We start from the raw sequence: 22065 nt of genomic DNA on the forward strand, positions 1-22065 counted from the left end.
ACCCACAGAGGCAGAACAGTATAAGGTGGGTGTTTCAAACAAAGATTATTTAAAAATCAAGGGATTTTGATCATATCAAGTAAAATCTTTAGTACCCTTGCATGATTTACAAAATGGTTTGCTGCAATGTAAAATGTGTGGAAAGTGTAGTAAACAGGCCAAACATGTTTCCATTGTAGCAAACACAAACCAACTTTTTCCAGCTTCAAAATACATAAAAACTCTTTTTTTTGCTCTCATACACTGTCTGTGCTCGCATCAAAAGTGGATTCAAGAGTAAATAAAGGGAATTTGTTCGATTCAGTGAATCAATGCATTAACAAAGCCAGTTGTAAGGCACCAGTGGCAGGATGGGGCTTTCATTTCCTGTCTCAGTAGCAGAGTATCACGCGTTAAAAGCAACAATATGGACAGACTTAAAAAACAAAGCTACATTGCTCTCTCTCCCTCCTGGCCTTAAGGAAGACAGCCAACTCAGCAGAAAAGAAATGGGTCCACAAGGGTTCAGGTGAGTAAGAGAAGACTTTATGCATCTATGTGTGTATGTTTGTTTGTGTGTGTGTGTGTGTGTGTGTGTGTGTGTGAGAGAGAGAGAGAGAGAGAGAGAGAGAGAGAGAACACTGGCAAATGCATGAGAGAGAGCCAGTAACCCCTAACACAATTCTCTTGGTCAAGCAGGGAACATGCTCTACAGCGTTTCATTGCTCTCCAGGTAGTTGCACGACTAGAATGGAGAGAAGGCTACTGGCTGCTGCCGCCACTCAGTAGTGTGATCTCCACTGTATAAGGTCAATAAAAGTAATGCACCACTGAAGGAGGAATGGTTGTGAATTATTTAGTGGGTAAGATTTGAAAATTTTCTCTATGCTGCAGTAGTAGTAAAAAAAAAAAAAGAAGAAGAAGAAGTGGAGAACCCCTCACCCACATTGAGACCTCATTACCAAAACAGCCCATATATTCCAGTGGCAGTGTAATGCAGTGACCGCCTCAGATTTAATCCCTTGTGGGGAAAGGGGCAGAATGCTATGAACAAGAACACACGTTCAAAAATAAGCAGCCAAAACAGCTTTTAAAGGACCTACCCAACATTACTCTTCATTATGATTGTGACATGACTGATGCAGTGAGCATGCAGCCACAGACAGGGCTGCATGGTGATGGATTACATGCAGGGGGTTGTGTAACCTGACTTAAACAACACTCTTAATTGTAAATCACCAGGGTACAATTGCTCGGAAAAAAAAAAAAAACTGATGTGTCAAATAAAAAAGACAATAGATGATGGGCGGATGTCTGCTTGAGGGGGAAAGTACATTTCCATGTGATTACATCATACTACACAAATGGAACTGATCATCAAAAGTGGCTGTACATGCATGCAAAATAATCGACAAGTAACCTAGAGCAATCATATTCCTGACTGCAATTTCAACAACATAATTGGAGACTGTTGACAGTTTCCAATTATTCCAGCACTCTCAATTATGATATATGTATCTATGTTAATGAGAGTTTAACTGCATATTGTTGTAGGACTGCAAATTTTATTTTGTGGGAGCCATTAAGAGTCAGAAACAAATGGGCATGTTTCCTTAACCATTACCATAAACCTGCGTGTGTACGGCAAATATTTTCAAATATTTCTCTTGGCTACACCAGATGTGTAGAAACAGGACAGCAACATAATCGAGACAACAGAGTCCCGATCTTGATAATCAGTACAACTCATGAAAAAACAGCCAAAAACAAGCTACAACACCTCATTGTTTATGACCCATCTATTTGAGGCCAGATGTTGCCTTTGCCTGACGAGGCTATTAAGACTATGTGAGAGATAAATACAAATCAACACTCCAACCTGCATGAGTGATACAAGACTATACAGAACAGAATAAAGGAAGAGAGAGAAAGAGAAAGAGAAAGTAGGAGAGAATAGAATAGAATAGAATAGAATAGAGGATGAGAATAGAAGTAAATGGGAGAATAGACTAGAACAAGAAGAGAAGAGAGTGGGGGGACTAGAATAAAACAGAATAGAATACAATAGTGCAACAGAATAGACAGAGAAAATAGCAGAACCGAGCAGTCTATCACAATAAAGGAGAACAGAAATAGAAGATAGGATACAAAAAGAGAAGAACAGAACATAATAGAATACAGAACTAGAATAGAACAGAATAGAAGAACAGAGCAGAATAGAATAGAATAGAATAGAATAGAATAGAATAGAATAGAATAGAATAGACAGACAGAGCAGAATAGAACAGAATAGAATAGAGGATGAGAACAGAAGTAAAAGGGAGGGAAAAGAAGAGAGGAGAACCAGGGGGACAGGAAAACGGGAGAAGAAAAAAAGAGGAGAAGCTAGAGGCTGGGATGGAGCAGAGCAGATGTTCTCCTCCACGGGGCTCTCCTCCTCTCGGGCTCGTCACATTCACTCACCCCGGTGTTAACGTCCCGCGCTTACCTCTGGCTCGTGCGGCCGGTCTGGCGGCGGCGGTGCCGTTACTACAGCTCACGTTGGAGTCGGTAAGTTCCACGCTGAGGTTCCTGTGCTCCCCGCAGCCCAGCACCTCCACCACACTGACGTTGACCAGCTGCAAAGCCATCCTCCCTCGCGGTGATAATGACGCCTGTTAGCAGCCGTTACTGAACCGACACGGGCTGTTGCTTCTGCACGGGAGGTTAGAGCCGCGTCGGGGAACTTAGCGCCGTCGCCGCGCCACTCATAATACGGAGATATTTCAAAACTTTCAAACTCAAAAGTCGAGGCAAAGGCAGAACCGCGCGGGATACGGTGCGCAGCGGGCGGCTGCAGGCGTGAGGAAACCCCCCGAGCTCACGGCACCGTGAGTGAGCAGCTGAGACGGTCTGTGGAGGAATGAAGCTCCGCCGCTGCTGAAGATGAGAAAGACACTGGAAAATACCTCAGCCCCCCCTCCCCTCTCTCTCTCTCTCTCTCTCTCTCCCTCTCTCTCTCGTCCGCTCTCTCGCGCGCTCCTCTCCTCACGTTTGCCTCAGTGACTGGTGACAGCCAGCACGCGCGACACTGCATTGATTTAGCACGAGATCATCATTTCAAAGGCACGTCTCCACTGAGGGGCCACACACCTCACTGCCTCTATCCCCAGGGGCCCTTGAGGGGCCTCCCCGGGGTCCTCAGCAAAATGAGAAATAGTTTCTCTGTAATAAGATGATGATGCTTATTATTATTATTATTATTATTATTATGTGTTTAATAAATTTGCAATTTATTGAAATTGTGATAGGAATGCATGACTAATTATTTTATGTTTTTAATTTTCCACTGTGAATCTATTTGCCAGTGTTCAAGTGTGGCATCTAAACAATTTAATGCTCAGCACAAACCATGATACGAAAAACAGATTCTGAAAAGCCCTGCTATAAACGAAAATTGGTATTGTTCTGAGGTACACCAATGCATGGCTAAACCATTACACACTTTGACATGATACTGGGTTGCAACGAAAATCCACCATTGTTTCCTCTGCTTGAAGACCTGAATATTAAACTAAAAATAACATTATTGAAGCTGTGTCATTATGGGCGCGATCCAGTCTGTGATTAATAAACAAAAATGCCACTCCTTGGTTCAGTGGTCTCAACCGAGCTAACCAACCACCAGGCCAATACTAATGCTGGCATGGCTTTTTGTCTAATGCTAATGAGGTTACAGTTTGAGCCTTCCATGTTACAGCTGGTTGACTCACCATCTCCTCCACATGCCTGCACAAGTTTGATGCAGATTCAATTTTACGACTGGCCAGGTTTGGTTGCAAATGCTTATGGAGAGCGTATGGAATTTGCATTCTCAAGTGTGATTTGATATGTAATGGGAGTATTTAACGATATGCACATTTGCATAATCTGACATGTATCATATGTAGGCCTATATGCCCTTACACCTGCACAGACATGTAGATGTAGGCTATGCTCTTTTAAATGCTCCTCTTGCTTTCTCATACTATTAACTAATCTAATTGGCTTTCTTTGCTTATAAACACTAATACCAGAAACAAGACAGACAGAACAAGAGAAACTTACTGGCTTGCTCACTCCCACCCACCCATAAAGCACTCCAAGGACCCTCAAGAGTGCTTGTACCCAGCTCTCAACAAGCCAATTCCCCCAGCTTTCCAGACGTTTCCACCCAGATGCTGACATTGCTCTCCCTTTCCCTGTGCACACTTGCTATCCACTGTTTCAGATGAACCTTTATGAGGAAAATAAGGTATCCGCTGCTGCTGATATGAGCTGTTTTGGTGATGATGCATGTGTGTGAAAAAATGTTGGTGAGCTTCAACAAGTCAGAAACTACAAATTTGAATCAGTGTTATTCTATTTCTATGTTATTTTCTACTTTTCATCCCTCCTTCCTGCCCCGCTCTTTCCTTTCTCACTCCCCTTGCTATTAATATCAGTTATCATAACTTTTTGTTTGGACTACCCTTTATTTTTGATTCTTTCCTTTTGTCCTAATGTTTCTTTCTCCAATTTTGCCATTACCACCTAATCTACCTAAGTTAATGCAGAAATGTAATGTTCTCAATGCTCTGCTCATTGTCAAATATAAAAATATAAACTCTATTGTCTACAATGTTGTTTGTCTGTCCATATATGTACTTCAATTCAATATAAAACTACCAATTGCCTGCTCAGACAGAATCACTTGTTCTATGTGACCAATGCAGCCTGAACAATCCAGATACATAAGAAGACTGTATCTAAAAGAAGGTATTGGTTGGGTTGAGGTATTATTGTTTATGCCCACACGCACAATTTGTCAAGTGGTGTAAGGTTGTGTCTGAGTGCAACAGAGCAGCCTGCCTCTCTCATCTGAAAGCATTAGTACTTTCATCTATCATTATGAGGTAACAACCTATGATGTGTGCTTTGATTCTCTATCTGGGACACTCTCACACGGCCACACACACACACAAACGTGCGTGCCCAGTGTGTCTCGGGTTTGTCCACACAGGGCCAGGGCGGCGACAGGCCTTGTCTCTGTAATATCTTGTAAGTAGCTCATGAATAGACATGATGCACATGTCAGCAAAGGAGCTGGAGCAAAGAGTCGGGTCACTCAGGCGTTGTTAACATGCAAGCATTTTACTGTGGGGGGTTTGTACCGAGAAACAGCAGACTGAGAAGAAACAGAGTGAAGACAAGGGTCCGCCCGGCTCAGAAATGAATCTCAGTGGGGTAAAACTCTGATTAGAGAGCACAAAGAGAATGCTGATGATCCCAAGACTTGTGAAAGAAAATGACCCCTGCTCTTACAAAATGACAGGCAGCAGAAAAGTTAAACAAATTGTTGCACTTTCTAAAGAATAGCACAGCAACTTAAGCTCTCAGATAGTGAAAAGGCAGCATCTGCTTGCAGCGCATCCTCTTTTATTCAAGAGACTCCCCATCTTGAACTTCAGAGGATGATTTCTTCCACTCCAAATGGATACAATGTACTCCGGACCTTCACAAGTGCTCCTTAAATCAACTGACTTTGTACTTCTGTCAAGGTTGACAACATAAAATGGGGACTGCACTGTCCAGCTCATCATTTTTCACAGTCAAGATGTTGTTCTTCACTGGTCACAGAAGTGTAATCCTGCCTCTGCCCACATGGCTTGTCTTTGATGGAGTACCACGTAACTTCAGCGTTGTACTGACCTCTGCTGGTCTAGTGGGTAAAGGTTAGATTGGAAACTACTGAAAGTTCATCTAAAGGCAGCCTTTCCCAACCTCAACGTACCATCACGTTTTTACCTCTTATCACCCCAACATTTCTGTGCAAGTAAACGTCCATTTCTCAACTTTTTATTACCAAGTGATAAAATCCAAATAGAACAACTCTAATTCGCTTTCTAGGCCATGGATTGAGATAGTCATAGATTTATCTTAATGTAAATTTGTATGATCTGATTTCTGGGTCGAAGATTATTGATGGTCCCCTGGCTCTCACACAACTCCAAACAATTCTGGGGCCAGTTGTACAAACTCTGCGTGCGCACAGAAATGAGCTATTCTCTATACATAAATCGGTATTTATTAAAAATAATAATAATAATAATAATAAAATAAAAAGAACGTGTGGTGAGAATGTGCGCACCTTCCCACATACTTCACACCCTGCGTACACAGAGTTTTGGCTGCAGGTTGATGGAGAAGTAGTAGAAAATACCATGAAAGTGGAAAATTATGCGACATTGTTATAGTAACTTTATTATTACGACATAGTAATTGCCTTTATTATCCAATTTAATTGCGCGTGTATGATTTTGCACTTTAAAACACATAATAAAGATGTGATTGATGGGTGGATTTATTAAGAGGCACATTTGTGATTAATTAAAAGTCATTATGATGAGCGCTAAAGCAGGCTGAGCTGTGCGTCATGGCTGTGCGTAATGACATGCAGCAGTGGCAGCTTTGGCGCTTTTAGAGGACACTGCTGTCCTTTAAGTTTCCATGTCTGAAAAATATGAATGAGCGGCAACAGGTATTTGGCATGGAAAACTTCCATTTCAAATACAAAAAAACTTGTTTTATGCATCTGGCCCCTTCTAGATGCAGTCCACGTTTTATGAGCATCACCGGGTTTAGTTAAAGAAATAATCCATAACCCTTTTTCATACATACATTTTTATCTATGTAAAAAGGCTTTTATGTTTTCATGTTCTCTATGACTGCTTGATATCATACACTAGTTTTTTTTTATTATTATTATTTTTATTCTTTTATTTAAACCTTTATTTTACCAGGCAAAAAAAAAAAAAAAATAGCTTGAGATAAAAAAAAAAAAAAAAAAGAAAATGTAAAAATTTCTTTTACAAGCAAGGCCTGGCCAAGAAGGCAAGAAGGCAGCAAGCAGGATACATATACTTACAAAGACAGGACAGACATGGGAGGGAGAGACATGAGAGGAAGAGAAAAAAAAGACTAGAGGGGGGATAGGGAGAGGGAAGGAGGAAAAGAGAGCTGGATGTGGGAAAAGAAGGCTGTACCAGGGGATCCTGAGGTGAGAACGAGTATGTTAAATCAAGCAAAATAGAACAAAACAACCACAACACTACGCACTAAAAGAACACTGATCAGTAGTGGTTCAACCTCTAGCCAGCTCATGAAAGCCTTTATGTTTCCTATTCTAATTTAATGTGAGGGTGGGGGGCTTTTGCTCTGGAAAAGGTGCACACATTTTGTAAATCCTACACTACACATGTGAAATCACTGGCAAGGTCCTTTAAGGTCTAGTCCTGGCCCTATTTAAACCCTGTCCTAGAAACCTCTTGATAAAAAAAAAAAAACCTTGACACACAAAAAGTGATGTGTTTTATGTTTCCGAATGGTTTGGAATCAACTGAGGAAGTGTGTGGTTAGAATGAGCAGCAATAGCTACCGTGGCTGAACAAAGACAAGATAGATAGATAGATAGATAGATAGATAGATAGATAGATAGATAGATACTTTATTCATCCCGAAGGAAATTCACACCACAAGAGCACCACAAGCAGAGACTCCGACTGAAAAAGCCAAAGAAAAAGACATCAGCGTGCTGCCCACAGTGGCTGAGGGACAGATGATCTCTAAGGAGTGCAATGCAGAAACACCACAGCAATGGGCATCAACTGGCACCAAAGATGAAGACTACATAAAAACACCAAAACACAAGCAGATTACAGCAGGACATCCAGCACATTGGCTGTTGTAGGGATGAGGCGCTTCAGCAATTGTCAAATCAGATTAAATGAACAATAATAATTTCAGTTTGTTATTTTAAAATGAACAAAAAAAAAATACATTAGACAGCTTAGAGGCAATAAGCAGCCTGGCTGTACACAGCTAGCATTGACCAATTTCATCTGTGTATCCCTGAGGAATGAAACATTGCTCCATAGTGTCATAGTCTTTGATAGTGGGTGGGGAATGAATTGGAAGATTGCACAAGATGCTGCCTGCTGCTCACTTCACAGACAATAATGTTATGTAACTACTGTCCCTTTTGATAACATGGACATTGATGTAATGGAACAAGCAATAAGTATCCAGGAATTCCTGTAAGCATTAGCGGACAGATTGATGTCCTGATTACATTCATGAAGCTGTAATCACCCCACAACTATTAATATCATTAGTATTTTACAACCAGAGGAAAATAAATTACAACCATGGGTCCATCGGTCAGCCATTAAGACCAAGTGCCGCATTCGAAAAAAATAACATTTGGGCCTGAATATGCCAACATAATAATGTATGTCATTTAATGGAGGTTTTTATACAAAGGACCTCATGGTTAGATTGGTGTATACATTTCTACATACTACATGTATTATGTCGAAGTTTAAAAAAGGAGAAACAGACTCTTTAAAAAGCTCAGTTAGGGGACTGACAGCCACACTGTCAGTGTTATGTGTCCTTATTCCATCTGTCAACAGTGTTTAACGGGGGTGATTCCCCTCACTTGATCTTTGAGTCTGATGGTTCATAGAATATCTCAAAACATTATCAATGGATTTGCGTTTGTGGAAAGGTTAGTCATGGGCCAAGAAAGAGCTGATTAACGTTATGACGCTTGATCAAAAGGGGGCATGGCAGTGGGTGTTGTTGATCATAAAACTCCAGCGAAAGAAATACTCCCTAAATCAACCACACACACATAACTGTTTAATGTCTGAATTTATTACAGATGTAAGTAAGAATTATGTAAGTAAAAGCAAGAACTGACAAAAGTTGAATTTGGTCAACTTTGTGACATTGAGAATTGCACAGCAACACCAGCTTGATAACTTTGATGTTTTCTGTAGTATCTGTATTTATGACATTTATGACAGGCCATAACAATGGAACTTTGCTCTGTGTCTGTGTTCATAACCTTGATTAGTAATTATTCTTCACCTGTGCTGTCTCCAACACACTCTCATAAACAATCTTTTTCGAGATAGCGGCAAGGTTGAACCATGGACCGAAAGTAAAACTATGTCCTATAGATTTTGCAGCCCCAACTTTTGAAATCATTACTATAAAATGTTATAGAGTGAAATGGAGATTATTTACAGGAAGTTACCCAGTGGTGATTGGTTGAGAGGCACTAATGCTGGAGAACGCAAGGAGAACACAAATTATTGTAGCCACTTTAACTGACAGACCTCAAATCTACAATTTTCTGACTAATTTATTGGAAAATGATTTGACTCGACAGTGCATAATGGTGTTGACCGATATCGAGCATAATCTACATTTTTAGTAAAATGGGCTGTGCTCAAGTGTAAACATAACCAATCTCATACTGAGGCCATGTCCACACTCATCCAAGTAAATCTGAAAATGCCATTTTGTCATTCCATCCACACTACATCGCAATAGCATTTTCAATTTTTTCACACTGATTTCATACCTTTTTCCAAAAGCCTGCCATCCAAACTGAAACGCCTGAAAACATATGAGGTCCCTTATTGCACATGTGCACATGCGGAAGCATTCACGTCACATTATGATTTTACGCCACTGGTTTTCCGAAACCACCCTGGCATTTTCAGATTTACACATTTTGGGGACCATTTTTGAGAAAGCTCTGATTTTGAGGGCTGGTTTAGTGTGGATGGGAGGCCACAAAGAAGACAAAAGATGCATTTTCAAAATTTTGTGTGGAAATGGCCTGGGCTGCTGGTAACAGAGTCAGACACAATAATAGATTAAGGCCATAAAGTCACATTACACATTAACCAAGTCGAGATATTTGTTGCCTGGTGATCAAAGCGAAGGTGTGGGTGTGTTTCTCAGTTATAGCCTTTATAAACGCCTTCAACATACTGAGGTTAGTGGATTTGACAGCTGCAAACAAGGACGTTGTTTTCAAAAGCCATGATGCCAAATCTCATGGGACCGGCCCTTTTGGTGCTACTTTCACTGGTTGGAGCAACAACAGTGGAAAGGTGAGTTTGGGGGCAGAGAGTGTGAGAAAGGATACAGACGTACTGCGTGAAGTTACAGCTACTGGATAACTCGGATGTAGTGATCTGATTACAATTAATTTCAGATTACCTTGCATCCAAAATCCACGAATTATGTAGTCACAAACATGTCAAGGCTATTGTACCATATTTAAAATGATTACTGTGGATCTCATAATTTAAAGGTGCGCTGTGCAAAACCATCGAGGGTCGATTTTGTGACTGCTCAAATATGATAGTGCATCGCTGAACAAAATACAGTCACCGTGGTTTGAAATCAGATGACCACAATCCTGTTATTTGAGATTTGTTCATCCTCAACCTTGGCACAGTGAAATCAGCTTCAGCACACTCAGCTCCACAACTTATTATCTTTACATATCTTCCTGATAACTTTTCACAACACATGGTTAAATTTAGTATAAACACTGTTTAAAAAGAAAGAAAGAAAATTGTCCAAAAAAAAAAACCCAACAAAAAACATATTTTAAAAATATTACAATCCGATTTCTATTGGTTTAAATGACGTATTTAAAAGTGAGATCAGGGGTGCTGGGTTATTTTAGTGAGGGGGCAGGGGATCTTCAAGGGGAAATAAAGGTCAACAGCAGATGTCACATAGAAGTGTAAACTCAGTCTGAAAGCTGGGAAGCTGAAGATTAATTTGAGATGCAGCTCAGCTCTGTGTCAAGTTATTCCAGCCATAAATATATAATAAACTTTGGGTTGGGTTAGGCGCCTATTTATTTTTATTTTTTTTTATTGATTTAGAGTGTATAAGGGGTAGAATATTATCACAGGAACATATGAAGCCATTCCCATGCTCGATTATGTGTCATAAGTTGTTGCAGCAATTTTTGAGTTGATGCCATTAGTTACACAGATTTGCTGCAAAATTTAACCATTCTTGATCACTCAGGAATAAATAAAAAAAGGTCAAATATCCCTCCAAAACACCACGTTAGGACACCAAGACCTGGATTAACACCACAGAAAAAAATCATGCTGTGATTTGGTGGCAAAAACTTTTGACATTTGGAGATTTCTGTAAGAAATGTTTTGGTTTTTTTTTTAAGTTCTGCTTCAAGTTCTGCTTCATTGTAAATGTGGATTTACTCATTTTAAGTTTTGCTAATCGTAGATTACATTTATCTTTGTTGGTGCAAGCCAGCCTAAACTGAATGTGTGTGTTTGGTCTGTGTGTGTCACAGAGTGCAGTATGACTACTACAAGTACCACCCCATGTCAGAGGTGAGAGAAACACTGAAGCCACACAAACACACACACACACACACACACACACACATATATATATATATATATATATACACACACACACACACACACACGTATATATATAAGTAAATATATATATATATATATATACTTGTGTGTAATGCTGCTCCACTCTGCAGATCACCGACTGGATGGACATGATCGCAAAGAACTACAGTGATGTTGCGTCCCTGGTGGAATATGGCAAAACCTATGAGAACAGGCCTATCAGTCTGCTCAAGGTAGTTCACGTCTCACACACTTCATTTAATTGATGATCAGGTATACTGTGATTAATTAGAATGAACCAGTATTGAACTGTGTTGATGTGTCTGTGTCTGTGTGTGTGTGTGTGGCATACTAATAAGAAACTCCCCTATTTGTCTTCGAGATTGGCCCGACCACTGGAGTGAGGAAGAAGGCTATCTGGATGGACTGTGGTATTCATGCTAGGGAATGGATCTCCCCAGCTTTCTGTCAGTACTTTGTCAAACAGGTGAGTGTGTCTGTGTGTGTGTGTTTGTGTGTGTGAGAGAGAGAGAGAGAGAGAGACAGAGCAAAAAGACTGACGAATCTGATTTGATTTAAATTGATTAAATTCATTAGGATTTGGATTAGGGTTTCAATATTTTTCACCAAAGTGCCCATATAATATTCAGTATCCTTAAATTTGATCATGTGCGTGCCAATAAACAAATAAATTAAACTTTAAAAATCAGTATTCAGGGTGCCCTACAGATTTTTATTCTTGTCAGGGTGGACAAGCCTCAGAAACATTTAGCTCAACGCGGAATGGAAAAACTCTCTGAAAGCCATACTAATGCAGTTATATCGGGGTTAGCAGTACATTAAGGTTGAGGAGCCTCACCTATTCAGTGGTATGGAAACTCTGAAATACATTAGACTTTGAAATGAGGGAAAACCAACAAATGGAACTGAATCAGAGCAATTAAATGATAATGAATACATGAAATGAGCTGGGAAAATAAATTTCTGTCACAGACCTTGCGTAGCTGTGATCAGAAAGGAGCCTTGTTAAGTGTATGATCTCAAGAAAAAAAAAATGAAACAGTCTAACCCTTGTGCTCACCTGCTCTTCCACATCAGCTCCTGGAAACATACAAAACAGACTCCCAGATAAAAGAGATGATGACGAACATGGACTTCTACGTCACGCCCGTGCTGAACATTGACGGCTACATATACACCTGGACAACGGTCAGTCTTCATATCCAATACATATTTTTGACGTTTGTAATATCAAAGTGCACTAAGCTGCTCAAAGATAGGAACTTGGCCCTCCTAGTAAACAGCACTAATGGAAAAATAGTTGTGGTAAGCATCTGCAATTATCAACCTGCCCATCTACAGAATGGAAGACGAGAGCATAGACCCAAACAGGCTCACTGAGGAAGTTAATAGAATTTCTAATGTCCTGTATGCCCAATTACATCGAATCATTACATTTCCAGACTCATAAATACCAAAAATATCCAAACCAATTCCAGGAAATCCTTGATTGAAAACATTCAAAGGGCAGAACATTTAAATCTTTTTTATTTATTGCTAAATCGGTCAATTCAGAGGTCTGATGCATGAGACTCACTGAGCACTTTGACCTCTCTAGGATCGGCTGTGGAGGAAGTCCAGGTCACCGGGAGCTCTGGGCTGCAACTGCAGCTGTGACTGTAACGGCACTGATCTCAACCGCAACTTCAACGCCAACTGGGGCAGTGAGTGTCACTGTGATTCTCCACCTTAAGATCCTCATTTTTAACCCTATAAAGCCTGAACTATGAAAGAATTGGCAGAAAATTCAAATTTTTTGAAATTGAACCCTTTATTTAGTCCTATAAGAAAATATATATATATAAAAAAAATAAAAAATACGTCATTACACAACCTTTCTGGTGTATGATATATGATATGTAGTTGAAGTGTCAATGGTATGGTCCAGGGTGAACAGGGGAAGTGTTCAATTTTGGTCAAGTATTGATTAAACTGAAAACGAAAAACAGAATTGAAAATGTGTATCATATATGATACAAATGGTTTTATAGGGTTAAGTCTGAAAACATGAAATCAAATGTTGCTGGATCTATGAGATGCTACATTGCACTCACACACATGCAAAAGTGAAGAACTGACACTGGATCTAAACGTATGGGAAACTATATAATATGTTTTACGATATTTAACATTGGAGAATTGTCTCATTTGGCTCCTCATTACATGAAAGTACTCTTCAAAACTTCCATCTTGCAAGATCCCCTCCCAAGTAATTAAGACACTGTAGATTCTGGTGGAAAATCTGTCAACACTGAAGTCACTAATCGTAAGAGGGAAATTTAAAGTGTCTTCTAATGAGCAGAAAGCTGGACTTGCCAACTTCAGGGGCCTGTACCATAAAGCTGGATTTCAGCTTAGCGAGGTAACTTCAGGGTTAACCCTGGGTTTTCTGTACCATAAAGGTGGCTTACTTTTATCGGGGTACGTTGCCGTGGTAACATACGCTGAACACCTAACCTGCTCCGGAGCAGGTTAAGTTCAGGATAAGAGCGCAGCAGGTAGAAAAGCCCCACCTACTGACCAATCAGCTCTCTTGGAAAATGGCCTGCCCATTGGATGAGACACTGTGAAGAAGTAAAGCCTTGTACACGTTAGAGGCTCTATAGCCTCCAACATGTACGTATACATATGCTACATGTGTAAGATATAGTAAGCGTACTGACCACTGTGAAGTATGTTTTTATACATATTTTTTATTTGCTCCCACGTTCTTTTTGCTCCACTGGGGTTGCATCTGAAATAATAAGGCTAAAATCACGTCATAACGACAAATTTCATAAACACATAAATTTATGGAGCACACAAAATATTATAATCCCACTAACTTACGCATTGACATGGTCAGTGATTTTTTCCCAGCATTCCTTGTGGCTTTTGGCAGCTGCAACTGTGTTGCTTTTTGCCTGGATGATGGATTTATATTCCTCATATTTATTTAAGATTATTGTCTGCTCCTCCGTCATAAAGTATGTGGCTCAGGTGGATTTTTCCATGTCTGCAATTGGTCGTATGCAGCAAACACTGCCCTTTTTATGTGAGCACGCACAGATCTAGATTGGATCTAGACTGAATTTTTGTTTTCCTTGTACATTTTGCTTTCACTTTATTGTTTCTTTATGCTTTTTCTAAATTATGCCAGAGATTTTGCTAGAGTGCCAGAGTGCTGCTGCTTTTAGGAAAACTAATGTAGTTGACTTTGTTACAGTGATGGAATATTGGTGTGAAGAAAGTCTGAAGTCTCTGAAGGTTCATGTTCATATCTTAGTGGAATTAATGGAAACCAGTGGCTGGATAAAAGGGAGAAAAAATGATATTGGAGTTCTAAAACTGCTTGCTTTGAGACAAGATTGGCAGAAACACGACATTTATACATTTTGTAGATATTATGCCAAACATGCAAAATCATTGGTATGGTCCTTTAATGACTAATGTGTACCAGGGTTCACTGTACTATTGAATGTGAGTGTTGATGCACCTTCAAGAGCCACTAACCACCTAAAATAATTTTCTGTCTGTGAGTCAAGAATTCTTGTGTCCCATCATGGTCTAAATTCTTGTGCACAGTTCTATGGAAACCAATAAATATTTAAAACAGTCAAATTTAAAAAAATATGCCCCTAAGCACTGAAGGTGAACTTGGCAGCACTTCTCTCTGGCTTGTCTTCACAGCGGTGGGGGTATCGTTCAACTGCTGCTCACAGGTGTACCCCGGCTCCAAGCCTCTGTCTGAGTCCGAGGCGCAGGCCGTCGTTGACTTTGTGGAAAAACGGAAGGACGACATCCTGTGTTTCCTCACTATCCACTCCTACGGCCAGCTCCTCCTGGTTCCCTACGGACACCCCAGTATCGCTGCCCCCAATTACGACGAGCTGGTACGCAAATCTACAAACAAAGCAATACAATACACTACCCTTACATACAATGCAAAGGCGCTGGAGCAAACATGCACATGTATTATATGTAATACAGCATATCCCAGTGTGGTCTGGCTCAGGAAAAGCAATGTGCACTCATCCTTGTAAACTGAATATAAATATGCTGGTATACCCTACATGTGTAAACAGAGTTATCTAGGTATTGCCTATGGAAGCTTATGGATTCTAGCTGCTGTCCAGAATATTTAGTATATTTGGGGCATCTTAGTTTTGATCAGAACCAGGAAAGAGACGAAGTTTGAGGAAGGTGCTTGCTGTTAGGAAGAAACAGTTCCAGTGGCGGGTGGTGCAGGTACAAATGCAGCGGAGCCGTCTCCCAGAGGGAATTATGCAAAACAGGAGGTTGCCCTTTCCCTCACTGCGGCATCATGCAGGTCTTTGATGGAGGGAAGTTGGCAGCAAAGTGCCCTATAAGTCTTTCAGATGACACGCTGCAGTGTTTTCCTCCAGCGGCGGTACGCAGCGCTGCACTGGATATTAACGGACAAAGTGAAAAGGCTTTCAGTGACGGGTCTCTGCAAATGGCCCAGGACTGAGTTTGACACATTGAGCTGTCACAATTAATACTAGAAGCTCATTCTCTGCAGGGTCGTCTTGATTGGACTGGATGCTTTCTCACTCAAGAGGGTGTTGCAGACGTAGAATTAAAATGACGAGAGTAATGGAGAGGAAGCAGCGCTCAGTTTATGGATGTGCTGGGTGAAAAAATGGGGAACTAAACTGGGAAGGAGCAGGGGGTTGAGATAGGCAGCGGGGTTTGTTGTTCAAACTGACAGCACAATCTGTGGAGATGTGTCATGCAATGAGAGGGCTGCCAGGGCTTGAGGGACTTCAGCTACTGCCATTAGTGGTGATGAACTCCACACAGGCAGCGGAATCACTGATTGGGAATTGGGAATTGGGATTGATGAGTTTCCATCTTGACCAAGCACTGAGGTTTGGCAAGACTTATTGCTTCATTGAGTGGAGTTAGTAGCTGTTCCTTTCTCCTCTCCATGTCCTGCCTCGTGCCTCTAGGTGAGTCGAGGTTGTCTTTCAGTCCTTCAGTAAACCATGGCTTCTTGTTCCTCATAATAGTTGTTCTTAGTGTGCAGCCCATTTAACAAAAGAAAATCTATTCAAGGCCCATGAGAGGTGAGGACAGTCATGAGCACATCCGATACGTCGGATGTCAAAACGTTAATTTCTGAGCAGCTTGATTACCAATGGGACATAGTTGTTGCACACACAGTGCCTTGACATTTGAAGGCAAAAAAAATCATTCAGTGGCCCTTGAATTTTACCTTGAATAGTTCAATCTCGGCCAATTCTCTTGCAATTTTTTAAAAAATTTGTCATTCCTTGCTGATTTACTCATCACCTTTTCCCCCATATTAAGAGAAATCAACCAGAATCAAATGAAAAGTGATGAGCAACTTAGCAAAACAAATTACCAGAACATCAGTAAAAAAGTTAGGAAAAAAAATTACCACAAAATTAGCAACAACAACAGCAACAAAAACCCCTACATTGTGATGTATTTAATTGTCACATAAATGATGCTGGATTGATGTCAAAATTCTTGTGTTTAAATGCTAGTGAAAGGCATCAGGCTGCGTTCAGGGCCCAAGACATCAGACTGTGTTCTTTCTCAGGCATTTAATTGAGATATTTTCAGTTACGGTATATGCCAGGCTCATTTGCACACACAGGATGGTGTTTTATAACCATTAGAGCCTTCTCTAGACAACAGAAACAGCACGCAGACGGATTAAACAAAAGTACAGTTTGGTGGTGTTTAGGTTACCTGCTACATCCTCAGGATTATAGAATTTATGTCAAATTACACTGCACTGACTTGGTTATGTCTCGCTATTTGAATGACTGTGTGACATGGTTAATGATAAAGTCTGGTTCCACAGATGAAGGTGGGTTTGGCTGCAGCTGAGGCCATCAAGAAAGTCCACGGGATGGAGTACACTGTGGGAACCTCTCCAGATGTGCTGTGTAAGTACATGCCTGTTGATCTCAGGGGACAATGACATGAGCAATTTGCATTTATAGCTGTTTAACATTTGAATGAAATATTAATATGAATTAAAATATCCAAATGCATCAGTTGTTGAAAATCTGTGTGTATTACTGCAGATGAGTGTTTTTTAAGGAGCCTTCTGACAAATTCAATAAAGAAGCCACACTATTAAAAGGCAACTTTGTCTTCCTGCATTAAGTCTGCTTTTCATTTCAGGAGCTACTCATATGAAGCTGTGGTTATTACAGGCACTCATTATAAGCCATTAATTCTAGTTCTAGGAATGTGCCAAAATGCATTTTAATTCGATGTTCGTGTGCTTGAATATGTATGAGGGTGTGGGTACCAATGAAAATGGGTTTTATGCTTCGGACAGTCTGAAATGTCTTAACATCTGTTCATCGCAAGGCCCTACAAAAGTCATTCAATCTGTTTTTCTTTTGTGGTGTGAGTGATCGCAGTAGAGTTTGAAATGACCAGTAATTTCATCAAACTGTCTTTCTATTTATCAATTCACTTGTTCAATTTAGATGCATTTTTGTCATCACATTCATCAGTTAATTTTTGTTACTTCCATCCCTCTAGAAGTTGCTCAGCTGAAATGGCATATTAAAGTTAGAAATTTCAACTTTCAGTTAAATCCCTCCATTATCCCAATCAGTCAGTTTTTTTTACACGCTAGAGCACAATGCCAAAATGTATTATCACCCCAAATTTCACCAAATCAGACAAGTGGTGTGGAGATATCACTGAAGATCCCTCATCCTGATGCTCGCCCCAGCTCTTTTGATTTCACCTCATGTGGAAGAGTAAAATCAACCTCTCTCTCACTCTCTCTCTCTCTCTGCAGACGCCAACTCTGGTTCTTCCAGAGACTGGGCTCGGCTGACAGGAATCAACTTCAGCTACACCTTCGAGCTGAGAGACAAGGGAGAGCACGGCTTCAAGCTTCCCGAGGAGCAGATTCAGCCGACCTGCGAGGAGGCCTACAGCGGAGCCATGCACATCATCAGCTACGTCCACGACAAGACCTTCAAGGGCACCGGGAGTGCTGCAGCCACCGCCACCGCCACCCTGTGGATGGTGCTGTTGGCAGTTGGCGCCGCCCTGCTGTGAGATGGAACAAACTGCGTGAGGGGCAATGGATGAGGACCTGTTCTGTCCCCATCGTCCCAAATCCAGATTCATTGCCTTGTACTTTTCTATCAGCGCACAACTTAGTGTTAGATGTAGGGATGGCAGCATGTATTTGAAGTGAATTTAATAAAAATGTCTATTTTAGATTCATATTTAGGGCTGGGGTGAGTCTTTATGGGATTTGACACTCAAATTTAAGTTTTAACCCTTAAAAAGTATATACTTGTGTTTTTTTTGGTGCCTCCAATTCAGCCAGTATGGCAGTTTTTCACTAAGTAGGGTTGGAATGTGTCAGCGTCTGAGAAGATTATGAGAATTGTATTATTTGAAACATATTTATGGCTCATAGCTCCAGATGTTAATGTGAACTCAGTGGTTAGCTGATTGTTTTATTCTGCAATTTGAAAATATATGAATCTTTTGCTTGTTTTGGCCATTTTACTTATTTCAGTCATCACTTTCAAACTTACATATCTATTGGTACTCTGTGTCAGTTCACTCAATCAAAATATATTTAACTTTCCCCCCAAATGCTTTGGCCAGCAGCTGCACATAACATACAGTAGGCAAATTCTAACATTTGCTCATTTGTGAACAAATACAGAATTTATCCAAGACAACTGTGGCTGTGAGACAGCCTAAATTTTACAAAATGTCTTTGAACTCAGTTGAGGCCTAACAGTTGAATTAGTAGTACAATTCTGTATCCAAAGAAAAGATGCAACAGATGGTGAGTGTTAACTGTTGAGCAAATAATGACACATAAAACACACAAATGTGTTTCTCAAATGTGGTTTTCATTTTTTTTAAACAGCATGAAATTCAACTAACAATGGCCGACACCAAAAAACAGTATCACTATTGGAACTCTTTACCAAGATATCAAAATGACCTCAAAACTTTTCCAGTGATGATAAAAGGCTGGCTAAAAGCAAATCACTTTCCCACCTAAAGTGTAACCATATTATATGTATTTCACTGACCAATGGATCATCTTTATTCAGTGGTATGTTCTGTTTTAAATTGAAAACTTATGTAAATGTTATTTTGTGTCTATGTTGCACCTTTGCTTACCTGCCCAGGGACTGCAGATGAAAATGAGCTATTTAGGTACATCTCAACCATCTTGTATTTTTATGTGTAATAAAATGAATAAATAAAAATAAAAAGTCAAATAAACTTGACTACCAATCACTTCTTGAAATACTGTCCCAAATGTTGCACATTTAGGAAGCCCATTTGTTCATTTTACAGACACTGATAAAAGCAAACACAATTTAACTGTTTAATTAGTTGCAACATTTCAAAAGTTCAAAAGTTCAAGTGACCTTGGCTGGAAACACAGCTATTCTAAGTTTCTTCTAAATGCCTAAAATACACAGTGCACATAAGGTGTGTGATAACAGGTACCATTGACAAAGAATGTACCATAAAACAGTAAAATGATGTTTGCGAAATATGACCACGGACCATTAATGTAACCGTTTGGTTCTTAAAGAGGGCTTTCTTTACTTTGGCAGAGTGCGAGTTTCAGGACTGGGTGTTGGTTCCTGTGTTCCTGAAAGGCTGGAAGCCTTGTTGTCTCAGACAGGCCAGCGGCAGGAAGAGCTGCTCCTCAGGAGGAAACTGATCCCACCGCGTCCACGTCCAGCCTGCCACACAGAGAGACACATACACTCTATTATCTGCTGGCTGGGTGGCTGGAAAGCTACAAATGAATGTCATTTATGCCATCGACAAATGACACATAGACACAAATACGGTATATTACCAATCATATATAGTGATGCTGAATGGTGAGAAACACAGGATTTTAAAGGCCTAGCTCAACCATTTTGATAAAACTGACTATTTCACTTCTTCCAAAGCTGTTCTGCAGGACAGTAGCGGTGCTTTCTTCCTGAGTGATACACCTTTTCTGGGGGCATTCTGGGAAATAACTAACTGATGTAATACTAGGCAGTGCAGGTTGAAGGAAACTAAATATGTAGTGAATAACACTGAATCACAAGAGTACTCCTATGTATCAAAGAGCACAGACTGGTGATACCTTACAGTGTGATACAGGGTGCAGAGGAAAACACCAGCTCCACTTTTAGTCTCCCCACATACCTTCATTCTTCTCTGGCTCCACGTTGACCGGCTCTCCAGAGTGCTCCCTGTCCAGTTCACCCTGCATGAGAATGGTGACGTAGTGGTACTGCTCCTCCAGCCTGATGGAGTTCACCACCGACGCAAAGCGGACGTTCACCAAGCGCACCCCAGCCTCCTCCATCACCTCTCTGTGAGCGCACTCCTCCCACGTCTCTCTTTCAACCACATGCAAATCAAGGTCACACACACTCAAAGGTTCACTTATAATGTTATATCCATATGGTAAATTTTAAGTAAGTGGCATTAAATGAGATTTTTTTTTTTTCAATTTCCCCCAGTGTTTACATGATAGACTTGACATTAATAGCAATTCATATTAATATAGTTTACACGATCCTTTCCTATGAGTTTGACGTTGCCTGTTTGAATTATTGTCTGCTTTAAATCAAATGGCTTTGTAAGTCAATTTGACTAATAAGGACATACCATATGCTAGCAACATTCTGTCATCATAAAAGTATAATAAGTATAATAGTACACTAAGAAAATATTTAGATATGAGTGGCATTTTGGTATAATAAGACAACTAGCCCTCTATCTTAACTGTCTGGAACAATACTTGAAATTACCACTTGCCCCTTTAATGAAAGATCTCAAACTAGCCAGTGGGCATCTGGCAACGTTGACACTTTGACCCAGACTCCATTCAAAAATATGCATTATTTATTAATACTCTCGGTATCGACGAGCCTTACAGCTGGGACAGAGTCCGTTAGACATTTTTAAATGTTTAGATGAATTCGGCGTACAAAAACCCAACAAGAAGATGTCATTTCTTTCAAAATTCAATCTTTGATGATGACATCCTGTTAGGCGCTAACTTCCAAACAACACACGCCGGTGGCGGAAGTTTACATTTTGTGAACACAACTGGTGCTGAATGGGTTATACATGCGCCGAATTGAATAGTTCTTTCAGAGTCACGCAGGGTCCTGTTTAATAAGGTGTGTAACTTTGCAGATAAGCAATGCCCGGGTTTTTGGAAGGAGTTTAGCAAGAACCAGGGTACCTACCTACCCAAACTCCAAGTGGCCACCGGGCAGCTGGTACATCCCTTTCCCCACGGCACTTCTCCGTTTTCCCAGGAGGACGCAGTGTGGGTGCGACGCGTCTGTCACCAGCACCCCGACCCCCACCCCTGGGCGCTTCACAATCTTCTCTGACATCTTAAAACACACAGTTTGATAAAGTTCACAGGCCTCACCGTGCCACTGGGAGACATGCTACTACAGCAGAGAGTAGAGAAGCGGAGCGAGATGCTTCACTGTTGCCCCCTTCCGCCTGGAAGACTAGATCCTCCTCTGCCTTTCAGCTTTTCCTCACATTTGACCCAGTGAGTTTTTAATTTGATCAAGTCGCATATGTTTAATACTACTACTGCTGCTGCTGCTGCTGCTACTACTACTGATAATAATAATAAAAACACTTTATTTATATAGCACCTTTCATACAGCGGGTGTAGGTCAAAGTGCTTTACAATAAAGTGAAAAAACGAGAATAAAATGGCAATTTAAAACAA

The 22065-nt window shown here is 40.5% G+C and overlaps 3 protein-coding genes across 3 annotated transcripts in view; 1 reads left to right on the forward strand and 2 right to left on the reverse strand.

Annotated features, from left to right (window-relative positions):
• The window catches only part of LOC115373824 (cholecystokinin receptor-like), a 29822-nt gene extending 27213 nt beyond the window's left edge, over positions 1 to 2609 (reverse strand). The window contains exon 1 of the mRNA XM_030072410.1: positions 2468 to 2609. Coding sequence (XP_029928270.1) covers positions 2468 to 2609 — 142 coding nt within the window. The remainder of the gene's footprint in view (positions 1 to 2467) is intronic.
• A 7282-nt stretch (positions 2610 to 9891) lies between these two features.
• LOC115374222 (carboxypeptidase O-like) lies at positions 9892 to 18371 on the forward strand. Its single transcript, XM_030073044.1, has 9 exons — positions 9892 to 9947; positions 11177 to 11216; positions 11381 to 11482; positions 11632 to 11736; positions 12348 to 12458; positions 12868 to 12973; positions 14979 to 15181; positions 17146 to 17230; positions 18106 to 18371. The coding sequence occupies exons 1-9, from the start codon at positions 9892 to 9894 to the stop codon at positions 18369 to 18371; spliced, it is 1074 nt and encodes a 357-aa protein (XP_029928904.1).
• Positions 18372 to 19152: 781 nt separating this feature from the next.
• Positions 19153 to 21844, reverse strand: nudt15 (nudix (nucleoside diphosphate linked moiety X)-type motif 15). The gene is made up of 3 exons (XM_030067105.1): positions 21564 to 21844; positions 20505 to 20701; positions 19153 to 20044 (listed from the first exon to the last, which is right to left on the reverse strand). The coding sequence occupies exons 1-3, from the start codon at positions 21710 to 21712 to the stop codon at positions 19923 to 19925; spliced, it is 468 nt and encodes a 155-aa protein (XP_029922965.1). The 5' UTR covers positions 21713 to 21844; the 3' UTR covers positions 19153 to 19922.
• Between the last annotated feature and the right edge of the window lie 221 nt (positions 21845 to 22065).

The sequence above is a fragment of the Myripristis murdjan genome, chromosome 2, assembly GCF_902150065.1.
Source record: "Myripristis murdjan chromosome 2, fMyrMur1.1, whole genome shotgun sequence".
Taxonomy (NCBI): Eukaryota; Metazoa; Chordata; class Actinopteri; order Holocentriformes; family Holocentridae; genus Myripristis; species Myripristis murdjan.